The 12,279-nt window shown below is 36.3% G+C and overlaps 1 protein-coding gene across 1 annotated transcript; it reads left to right on the forward strand.

Annotated features, from left to right (window-relative positions):
• The first annotated feature begins 1,234 nt into the window (after positions 1-1,234).
• Positions 1,235-8,056, forward strand: LOC149138844 (BIIDXI-like protein At5g11420). The gene is made up of 4 exons (XM_089449102.1): positions 1,235-1,273; positions 1,365-1,470; positions 1,948-2,445; positions 7,104-8,056. The coding sequence occupies exons 2-4, from the start codon at positions 1,365-1,367 to the stop codon at positions 7,715-7,717; spliced, it is 1,218 nt and encodes a 405-aa protein (XP_089305228.1). The 5' UTR covers positions 1,235-1,273; the 3' UTR covers positions 7,718-8,056.
• Positions 8,057-12,279: the final 4,223 nt, after the last annotated feature.

Raw genomic sequence — 12,279 nt, forward strand, 5'->3', positions numbered from 1 at the left:
ATAAATTTTACTTTAATAAAAATTAAATAATAATAATAATATAATTTTAATTATAAAATTATACTTTAATCAATATCAAATTAATAAATGAGAGTCTTTATTTGTGGAATATAAATCACATAAATTTTACTTTAATAAAAATTAAATAATAATAATAATATAATTTTAATTATAAAATTATAATTTAATCAATATCAAATTAATAAATGAGAGTCTTTATTTGTGGAATAAAACTGCTGAAGTATACATACTCTACTTTACCATGTAAATTATAACGCATTCCATCCAACTGGTCGTAAAGATGCATGCCGTACACTGAACAGGCAAAGCCCATATACAACCATGAATAGTGTGTGGCACCATTGTCAAACCCTGTAGCGTTGAATTAAAGCACAATGAGTTCAGTAAAAAGAAAAGAAAAGAGATTTGAGTAATTTTTTTCGCAGTATTTCGATGGAAGAGGTAAATAATCCGAAGCAATTAACCATTGTAAGCCACTACTTTGGTTCTTTGGATCGACTGCAAACCCATATGGACCATGTTAGTTAAGAATCCAAAGCATTTAACCACGCTGAGCCATCATTCTGCCCCTCTGCATTGATTACAAAGCCACCTGGGCCACGTGATTCGTTGCTGCTGCACTTCACTCAGGAAGAACAAATTTTCAACATTCAAGTCAATTAGTCCAATCAGAATTTTCTCGATATCACAAACATCATATCTGTCAATCTCGTTGATTTTTTATGAGACTGGTCCAGATTTGTTCATACAAATAGGCAGTGATCTGTGCATTTTACTGAAGCTCCCTCTAGTGTCCTGTCTTCACTAAATTTTGCTGCCAGGGGAGCAGAGAGCTTAGTGAAATGGATGCAATGTCAAGCCACTATTATAGGAAGAGAATTTGATACCTCTTTGGCCGATAGAATAGATCAGGGTTAACATAGATCTATACTAATTTGATACCTTTTTAGTGAATAGTAAAAAGGCTAACACCTGGTATTAAATCTACTTCCTGGCCTACTGGCACGTACACTCACTGTGATTTTACCAGGCGCTTGATAATCTTTTCTTAAATTCCAGAGTTATTAGCAAACTGACAATGGAGATTGTTGGTTGTACTATGGTTCAGCAGCGAATCAGTAGAAACCCTTGATAACCTTTTCTTAAATTGCAGATTTATCAGTAAGATGACAATGGGGATTGTTGGTTGGACTATGGGTCAGCAGCAAGTCATTGGAAGTTTATTTCAACTAGCCTAGATTCCAACTTCTTGGTACTTATACCTCTCTCATCTACTTGGAAATCCCCAGGGTTTCCATCCCACTCCAACTAACAAGTTGGGTGATTTCTGTAACCAAATACAGATGACAATGGAGATTTTTTTTAAGCTTTCCTTCTGGTGGGCAGCTTGTCGGGTTGGAATACTTCTTCTCTGCTTTGGGCTGGAGAGCTTGGCAACTGCAGGGGATGGTAAGACTCTGTTGTCATTAGCTAATCTACTGTAGTGTTGGAAAAATCTCTGATCTTTTCCAAATTTTCCAGGTTGTGGAGTTTGGAGTTTTTCAGCTTCAAATTATGTTTGTTTAGTTTACTGATTTCTCAAGTTGATAATCCTCACTGGTTTTTTTTGCTGATTACCAAAGTTGTGGACCTTTACTGATTCTTTTGGCTGATTTCCCAAATTGATAACCTTCTTCCACTGATCTTTTTGCCAATGTGAAGTCTTGCAACACAATTTTTGTGGAACTAAAAAGCTCTGCAACTTCCAATTGCATATTAGAACCTGAAAAAAGATGGATCTGTCCAAATGTTCATTTTAACTACACCAAATGCACTAAAGATTCAATGCACCGTGACACACAAGCAAACACAAAGTGTTGATGGATCCCGCAGGGATTTGGTTTATAGCGCAGATAGCTAACATTTGATGATATGAAAACCATGCAGGACTGCTAACCAATGGACACTTTGAGGACTCCCCGGACCCCAATTTTCTCAATGCAACGGTGATTGTAGGGGAGACGGTGTTACCAGGCTGGAAAACCGAAGGAAACGTTGAGTACATAACCTCAGGCCAAGTACAAGGGCCCAAGGTGCCAGTGGTTCCGCAGGGTAGACATGCTGTAAGGTTGGGGAACGATGGGCAGATAAGTCAGGGCATCGAGCTGGACAGAGGGTCGGTTTATGCTATCACCTTCGGCGGCGCTCGGACTTGCTCTCAGCTGGAGACACTGAATGTATCCGTCCCGCCCATCAGTGGAATCATAGATTTGCAGACAGAGTACAGCGGCAAAGGGTGGGATGCGTATGCATGGGGATTTCGTGCAGATTCAAGGCAATCCAGGCTTGTTTTCCTTAATCCGGGGATGGAAGATGATCCCGCTTGCGGTCCCGTGATCGATTCTGTGGCGATAAAGAAGGTTTCAGCGCCGAATGCTCCAAATGGTATGAACATAGGAATTTGATTTCTTTTTAAACTAGTTCTGATCTTAAATCCAGGATCACCCCTGAAGGGCACAATACCGACCTGGTTTGAATGCAGGGAAACAGGGGATTGTGGGCCTCAAGGGTTTAAATAATTCTCTTCTTTTTCATTACCCTATGCTTCAACGGCATAAAATACAGGAAATTGTTTTTATTTAACAAAGCAGACCCATAGTCAGGTCTAGCCGTCGTGAGAGTTTATCACGATTAGGATTTAGGGTATAGAGTTTACAACAACTACTTCGCTCAAGTTTGCACACTTTTTTATAGTTCTAATTGAGAGTACCAGACCAAAAATAGGTGGATTATGTTAAAAAAAACTGTAATCCAGAAGAAGAAAAAAAATAGATAAACTCTCTCTTCAAAGCTATACAATACTATCAAAATCTTCTCATATTTCTGTTATTTTAAAACTGTCTTCTATACTGTTTAAATTGGTTGTCTGTGTGTTCAGCAAACAAGTTTAGTATGGGAGAGGATGAGTATTGTCTGGTGGAGGTGAAGATGGTCACCTGTTAAGCGGTGCTGAGAATAATAATAACTCCAGCTAAGCTGACCTTATTAAAATATTGACAACTTATTTTCACTGATTCAATGAACAGTACTTATCCCACCCATTTAGTAGAATAGGTGTTTGTTGGGCTCTGAAGGGCGCTGTTAAACAACAGCCGAATTGACAGGTCAATGGACTTTCATTTCATATGAAGATTCATATTTGAAATTCCAATACTTGATAGAGAAGTTGTTTGTAAAAGTTTAAGAGATGCATTCAAGTTTACAAACTTTAAAACTTTAAAATGCACATTAGATTAGTAATGCCATATTCAATGCACCCAATATACTATTAGGTGCACGGTTATACACAACAACGCATAAGAAATGTTGATGGATAAGTGAAATGTTAAATGAAGTATTGAACCATGCCAACCCAAACCCATGGCTGAGAGGTATCAAATTTCATGGTGCCAATCTCAATGTTTTTGCTGCTGGATCTTATACCACCTCTCAAATGTTTTCACTGCAAGTTTTATTTGGTATTATAGTCTAGTTTGCTCACAATCGTCTACTTCTTTATTGTTGCAAATGAAGCACAAGCGTGCTTTCCAAATCTGGATATATTTTCTTCCATCTACTGAGTTGCCAGATGAGGTGACTTTAACCTGATTTGACATATTAGAAGTTTCTTGTTGAGATAAATTTTGTGGAGATATTGTTGCTCTCAACATGTGATCCGGAGAGAAAGATTCTCCTCCACCTTCTAATGGCCACTGATTCATTAGTCAATTCAACTTCTTTAATACATTATTTTATAACCCAGTCCACCCGTGACTCCTGCATCGTACCATCCCTTCTGATTGTCAGTCACAGACTTGGTTTATCCTAATGCTGTTAGTATTAAAACCTTAGTTGAGCTCTGTCTAACCCAAGTTTAATATGTAGTTTAAAGGATATACATATTTTAGTTCAGATCTGTCGAACCCAGGTTTAATATGTAGCTGAAAGGATATAGATATTTCAATGTTAATTGTTACTTTTTTAACAATAGCTGGGAAAAACCTATAAAGGGCCTGTGGCAAATGCACACAGAAGGATTACAAAGCTGACATACCAGCGATGGTGATGTGGTTCATACTTGTTCAAAATTGGGATACATTCATCATGCCAGTTCAATTGATCAAAAAAACTATTATGCCTTACAGTGCATACAAGATTGAATACTCCTAAACTAACAGCTACTACATAAAACAACAGAGATTTCGGATTGTTGAGGGTGGGGGGATCATCTTTTCTTTCTCCAGTTACCTCTAGGAAGTCTGTTGGCTGATGAGGCTGAGAAGGGACTGCAACGAGGTGAGATAAACATGAGGATCGACTCCATGCAATATTCCACTTGCTGAGATGATGGCCTTTCACGTGTCGTCTCCATAGGGTTAATGAATAGGTTGATAGTAAGAATTACCGTTATATCACTAGCAGCCCTTTTTTCCCTTTAGCCGCTCTATTTGCTTGCATGTCCACCTCAATATTGTTTGATCTTAATACCTGGAACCAAGAGAATTGGCATTTGGTATCCCATCCTGCTCTTATTCTTTTAGAATGGAGTTGATCCTTTTATCATATGGTTTATTATCATACGAGAATTCCCAAGCACAGTGAGAGTTGAGAGTTGATTGTTCTTGGCAAGAATTAATCATTGGAGAAGGGCATATGCTTCTGCCTAATTGTTGGATATTATTTCCAAGCTCCAGGCATAAGCATACACAATTGTTCTTCCAGGGCTATAGAGACTTAAAATTGAACTATGTGACTTCAAAACCTCTTGGTGTATATTAAACTCAGATTTAAATGAGTTTGCTTAAACCTTTTTTTTTGAAAGGGAAAAAAACTACTTCTTCCATTAATAAAAATGAAAGATAGTTACATTTGCATGTTCTGTGAACATCAATTAACACCTATTCCAAAAATAAACTGAAAAAGGAAATGAAACATAGGAATCGCTCAGAGTGCAGCCTGAAGGAGGCAGCCTCTAGAGTAGCAAAGGACAGGTCAATGAAGTCTGCAACAAGGAAAAATCTTCAAAATGATGCTCTGTCTCACAATCAGAAACTGACGAGAAGTCCGCTGGACCAAAACAAAAGGATAAGCTGCAAGAAAAAAACGACCATCGTTAGAGGAAGAAAGCCCCTGAGCTGTTGATGGAGCCATTGACCAGAAAAGAAAACCAAATCTGCCCGGGCATCACCGAAGGCCCTCTTTTGGAGAGCGAATCTGCCATAACATTCTGCTCACGATAAGATGGAAATAAAAGAGGCCTTCAGATGATTGATGTGCTCCAACCAGTGAAGTAAGGAAGGCACTTCCAGAGAGGATTTTCTATTAGCCCAATCAATGATCGTTTTCGAATCACCAGCAATCAAAATCTCCTCAACAACCAACCAAGATGCACATCTAAACACCCCCAAAGAGCCAGTGCCTCTGCTCTAATGTTGGTACCATACACCCCTGACCAGAAGAAATGGAAGACCAGAGAAGTTAAGCTGCTGTGAGTTTGCTTAAACTTACGTCCGATGTCTAGCTGAGATTGATATGCAGCCTTTATCTTCACAACCTCGTATTAAAACCCAGATTTACATGAGTTTTCTTAAACTTATGTCTGATATCTGGCTAGGGTATATGTAGGCTCTATTCACAACCTCATGTTAAACTCAGATTGAAATGAGATGATTCTTACTGCTACCATTACAACCTCCAGATGAATTTTGACAATTATCACTATGACCTTTGAGTTAAACCCCACACACTCCAACACATGGCTCACCAGCTAAATTGACCTTGGATGATAATACTTTATAACACAACCATCCCCAATAAACTATCCAAGACAATTTTCAAATGCATATTAAAAGCAAGCTTAAATTTGTTTATTTAGACTTGAGTATGACATAAATTATATAAATTAAAGGTTGCATATTAAACCCAGATTGAAATGAGTGTACTAAAAGCTAAGTCTGGTGCAGCTTATGCATATTTTATCTTCGCAACCTTCGGGTGTATAGCATGCCCAGATTTAAATGAGTCTCTTTAAATCTTTGTCTAACATGTAGCCCTTATCTTCAATACTTTCAGGTGCATATTAGACCTAGAGTTAAATCTGTTTATTTAAACTTAGGTATGATATATATATTAGAGGTTGCATGTTAAACCTAGATCGAAATAAGGGTACTTAAAACTAGATCTGATATCTAGCTCACAGGATATGCAACTTTTATCTTCGAAACCTTTGGGTGCATATCATACCCAGATTAAAATGACTCTCCTTAAATCTTTAGGTCTATCTCCACAAATTTACTTTCAGGTGCATATTAGATTTAGAGTTAAATTTCTTTATTTAAATTTAAGTATCTCCATATATATATTTTTAATTATAGTGAATTTATTTTTTAATCATAGTGAATTGGTAGTTTGTTGGAGTAATCTGGGCCCGACCCAAAATCAATCTATATTAATTTCTCATCCAAATGAATTTGGTTAAACCAAGTTTTGATATATCCCTTAAACTTAGGATAAGAGAAAGAAATATTTTAAGTATACTGCCTGGGATTATTTGAGTTTAAAGAGTTTTTCTCAATCAATTGTTAGGAATGTCTAGGCTTATTTGAGTTTAAAGAGTTTTTCTCAATATATTGTTAGGAATGTCGTTGAGTATTTGGTGAAGATATCTTAAAATATTAGAATTGTTTCAAGGTTTTACATATAATATGAGAATTATTTGAGTTTAAAGAGTTAGTCCAACTTCTTGTGATCAATCTGATTGAGTTTTTAGTTAATTGGTCAATGTTGGTGTCATAATTATTATTGGACATTTAGTAATTAATCACTATTAATGGGTGTTTGATTAGTTTTATGTTGATAAATATTCCATTAAAACCCCCCTTAATTAGAATGGAAAACATAAACATCCTTCCCATGAACTAGAACTCCCAGACCTCACTCAGATTGTAAAATGCACCTAACCCAATATCTATGGCTTTCGAATAAACTTTCAAACTTTCTTCCCTGAATCTTTTATTTGAATACATTCCGAAAGAAATCTGAGCTAAGATTGGCTGTGTTTGCAGACCAAAACTTGGTGAAGAATGGAGATTTCGAATCGGGGCCATGGATTCTTCGTTACAGTTCGTTGGGAGTCCTGATACCTCCCACCCCTTACGAGGACTGGTCGCCTGTTCCCCACTGGATGGTGGAAGCGGGCAAGGCCGTGAGATACGTAGACTCCGACCATTTCTGGGTCCCAGAAGGCAACCGGGCCATTCAACTCCTGTCCGGCATGGATGGTTCCATCGTCCAATCAATATACACAGTCTCAGGCAACACTTACAGTCTTTCTTTCCTCCTGGGAGAGGCAGGAGACTCCTGCCGGGAGCCCATGGCGGTCATGGCCTCCGCCGCGAATCGATCCCAGGACTTCAAATATAGTACCAGCAGCAGGTATCAGAACTTCAATATGAGCTTTCTGGCCGATTCCGAGATCACCAGAATTGGCTTCTACAGTATGTATTACAATACCAAAATTGGGGATAACAGCTCTCTGTGCGGACCTGTTATTGATGCAGTTAGGGTCACTGATCTCGGACAGGTGAATTCCGCGGGATCGATCTCTGGATTATCTTTCAGGTTACTCTGCTATTGTGCTAATCTATTGCCGTTGGTATTCATAATGTTTTTCCTGTAAGCTAATTTGATATGATATATATAAGGTTCTCTGCTTAAGTCTTGTAAAATTTATTGATTGTTGAGAAGGGGCAGCAGCTTATAAGCAAATGCCGTTGGCCGTCTCTGTCTGCTCTCACTCTCTCATATATATATTCATTCTGTTTTGGCAAATAGTTGTCATGTTGCTTGCTTGGCTGTGAGCAGTTCTAGGCCATCTATGGAGATTTGCAGTCTTTTTTAGATAAAAATACAGTGCAGTTATGTAAGGAAAGTGGAAAATTTATAGGAGAATAACTGTTTGAACTAATGATCCTTGCTGATAAATGTAAAAGGTTTGATATACAATGGGTAACCCCTTCAACTGCAGCAATGAGGCATGCAATACAATGGGTGATTCTTTGAATTGCAGATTGAAAAAACTAGACAAGACATTGTTCAGCCATACTCTGAGTCCGGCCTGATTGCTGGCTAAGAGGATTACTTACTGAACGATAAATATGGAGACATCTTATTTTCACTTCTTCTTTCCAACATTTTTTACTCGATTCAAGGGAGCAGGGTTGATAGAGGCTTTTGTGAAGTTTCTCATCAACCTGTATCCATTTCTGCATGAGAGTTATCTGATTCATGCTGCTATTGCAGGGCTCCTAAAGGGTTGTCTGATTCAGTTCGCAGCATAGTAGAATTGTTTTGTGTGTGCATTTGTCGAAGACTTATGTCCATCCCTTGCCACTGAAAAGGCAGTAATCTCACTCTCAGAGAATTCATGGAGCCAATTATGCCAACAAATAACATACACAATTACAAATTTTACTGTAATGTTACACAAGAATCCCATTTATTAATCATCAAAAAGGGAGAGTTCTAAAAACAACCATTCTACCAAATCTTGTATGTTGGGTGGCCAAAAGATTTCAGAGAACTAGAACTAAGAGAGTTTTATATGTATGTGTGCATGTCAAGATTGGATTATAGAGATGGTTGGCCTTCTAAAATGGTCTTGGGTCGCTGTAGCTATTTGGTAGCATCCTAATTGTAGGCATGTGCAGAGAACGTTGAAGATCATGTATGTGGGACTGTTGGATGTTCATTCAAACTCTAGAGCTTGGCACTCTCTTCTGGGACTTGATGGGCCAAATGTTTTAGGAGCTTTATAGTAGGGGTGTTGGTAAGAGTATTGCCCGGGGACACTACACACCCCATTCTTAGGTTGGTGTATACAATTGGCAAGTTCTGGGCTGGTCCATATGCAATCCTTTATATTTATGTTTTATTTAATCAAAACCTAGATTAGTAAAGGATACTCAGATTGAACATTTGCATTTTTTGGAATCGCTTTAGGGGTTAGATACTAATGTCTAGATTTTGATTTTCCCCTTTTCCCTATTAAAATTTTAATTTTGGGATATGCATGCTTTAAATGGTCTGGCAAACTTTGTATTTCAATGTTGTATTTTCCCGATCCAAATCTTAGGTTCAACAAAATTCATAACAATCAAAGGGCAATGTGTTTCAATGACCCTAACTAAAGTTGAGTTTGACACATATATGAGCATGGAAGACAATGTGCCTTTGGACCTAATTGTAGAATTTTAAACTCAAGTATGATGTTTTTATTTGAGTGAAGGAGGATGTTATCACATCAACCTAGACTGATCAAATGGAAGGAGGGAGGGAGGGCAGATGCCATCACATTTACCAGACTAATGGAGGATGTTGTGACATCTACCATAATAAAGGAGGAACCTTTGACATAAACCCAAACCCAAGATTGAAGTTATCTATCTAAGGATATTGGGGAGATTTGAGAGATTTGAGGAAGGGAAGAAGGTCATTATCACATCAACACGTGTGATGTCACTACGAGAGTGAGGGAGGATGTTATTGCATCAACCTAAGGAGATCAAAGTGTGATGTCACTACGAGAGTGAGGGAGGATTATCACATCAACCCATGTGTGATGTCACTACGAGAGTGAGGGAGGATGTTATCACATCAACCTAAAGAGATCAAAATGTGATGTCACTACAAGAGTGGGAGAGGATATTATCGCATCAACCTAAGGAGATCAAAGTGAGGGAGGGAGGATGTTGTCATATCCACTAGAGTGAGGAAAGATGTTACCATATCAACCCACATGTGACATTACTATTAAAATGATGAAGGATATGTTAATTGTGAGAGGAGATGTGATTGCATCATCCGAAGAACAATAACATGAGGGAGGATGATGTCATATTAACCCATGGAAACCAAATTTCATATTGAAAAAGTTTACTATTTTATTGTATTTTTTTATTATGATTTTACAGAAAATAAAACTATAGTACTTAGAATATGTTTATGTGACCCTATCAATGTGAACAAAATCCTTGATCCTTATTTTTGATATGTCATTGCAATTTAAACCTACATCATTTTGACCAAAGCATTAAATTTTATGGCAATTCAACTACATATCCAATGTCAAGATATAAGAATTTTTTTTTATTAAAATAAATAAAAAATTTTATATAGGAAATGTGAATGCAAAATAATAAAAGAAATAATTTTAAAAATATATAATTTAATAAAGTAAAAAAAATAATTGAAACATTTTATCATATATGTTAACATTTAATAAGTACATCTTTGAATGTATTACATACTATTTTATGGTAATTTTTAGATAGATTTAATAAAATTTGTATAATTTTTTTGGTATTTAATAAATTTAGTGATTTAAATAAAAGTTGGAGTGAAGTCAATAATTTGAATAAAAAGCGGGGAGTGAAAAGAGGGTTAGGTAGACAACAAAGGAGAAAACCAATGTGGAAGTAGGTGAGGAAGAAGAAAATGGGATGAAGGATTAGTTAAGATAGTTGAGACATAAGGTAGATCATGGTGGTGTAACACATCTTAATTATTAAAAATTAAAATTTATAAATATAATTCATTTAATACAAGAAATGATAATATACAAAAATTTGTTAAGTCTTATGTTAACCCAAAAATCTCTTATTAAGTCTTAGATATTAAGTGATTACGTTTCTATTGTTATATTGTTATGTAGGCTAGAACCTTTCATCCATTCTGATATTGACCTAACTATTTATTAGAAGATCTCATATTTTTGTTGTAATAAAAAGGAGGGATATTATTATTTTCCAGCATGCCTCTAAAGAAAGCTACAACACCATTTAAATTTACTAAAGGCCCATCCTTGACTCGTGAAGACTTAGAATTTAGGTTATCTCAATTAGAGAAGAAAATTAATGAAATGGATGATAGTATGTTGAAAAGGGTGGGTTTGTCAAGTTCTCAAGAAAAACTTAAAAGAGAAATAGAAAAGAAGATGAATGAAAATAAAGAAGGAATATAAATGAAGATGAATGAAAATAAGGAATAGAAAAGAAGATGAACGAAAATAAGGAAGAAATACAAAAATCTATGATTTCCATGGAAAATCTCCTCTCGGAGAGGCTTCCTAAAAGGGAGGTGGACATCTAACGAAATCATGAACATAAGGAGAAGCATGTTGTTGAAAATCAATCTCGCACGAGCATGTTATCACAATGGGAGAGCACAAATTCTGAATCACAGAATTGTAAGCATAATTCTTTATTAGATATGTAACATAAGGAGATGAGAAAGCTATCCAACTTTGTTGTTGTGCATGCAATATATAGTTTGTCTCTAGGTGACGAGTTCTCAGTAAAATATAAATTTTTCATATTAACACTTGCTTGTCAAAGACAAGTTGCATAAGCATTGCCTTTAGACGTCCCCTTAGGGCATGATAAAAAGATCATTAAGTAATTGTATTTTCTAATTTTTAATGGAATTAAGGTATATGTATTGCTCAATTCTACATTTGTTTTATAAAGTGGTTGGTAGCATATGTGGTGTTGGAAAAAATATTTATGCTTCTAACAAATGTTTGGTCTAGTGTTCGAACATATTAAATATAATGTGTTTACTAATATCATTGATTTAATATTCAATATTTTTGCAATTAGGGTTTTTATGACAAGCAACTTGCCTACATCTACCATTGCCCCCCACCACGATGTCAAATTGAGAAAAAGCTATTAAGTAAGCACAACTCAAAGAGGAAGCATACCAAGCATGGTTGAATGAACAACCTATTCAATTCCCACTATGTTTTGAGTCACCAATTCAAAACATTTATAGTAAAACAGGTTCTTCTCATGTTAGGGATGAAGGTAACTAGCCTAGATCCACCTTAACTCCAGATCTATTAAGCGTAGAGAGGGATCAAATCTGTCATGGTGCAAACCTCTTTTTTGAGTGCAAAACTTGAGGAAATGTTTGCACATCGAGAGATTTGATCCCTCTCGGTGGTTAATAGATCTAGAATTAATATGGTTCTAGGTTGTTAAGCTCGATAGTTAAGGCAGTCTACTTGAAGCTCTGTTGTTAGACCATAAAACCTAATAAGTGTCCATCTTATATCATAAAACCTGATAAGTGTCTGTTATATCGTAAAACCCAATAAGAATATACACAATTGTCTTCGTAGGAGTCGAGGATGTTAACTATCCTTAATTTAATTTTATTTTTGATGTCATCATTCGATCT

The sequence above is a fragment of the Pinus tabuliformis genome, chromosome X (assembly GCF_031772625.1).
Source record: "Pinus tabuliformis cultivar Carrire ecotype Pingquan chromosome X, CPIR1, whole genome shotgun sequence".
Classification (NCBI taxonomy): domain Eukaryota; kingdom Viridiplantae; phylum Streptophyta; class Pinopsida; order Pinales; family Pinaceae; genus Pinus; species Pinus tabuliformis.

Coding starts and splice junctions, on each gene's coding strand:
- LOC149138844 (XM_089449102.1), top strand. CDS start 1,365: ATGACAATGGAGATTTTTTTTAAGCTTTCCTTCTGGTGGGCAGCTTGT. Junction 1,471..1,947: donor CTTGGCAACTGCAGGGGATG/GTAAGACTCTGT, acceptor AAAACCATGCAG/GACTGCTAACCAATGGACAC. Junction 2,446..7,103: donor AGCGCCGAATGCTCCAAATG/GTATGAACATAG, acceptor CTGTGTTTGCAG/ACCAAAACTTGGTGAAGAAT.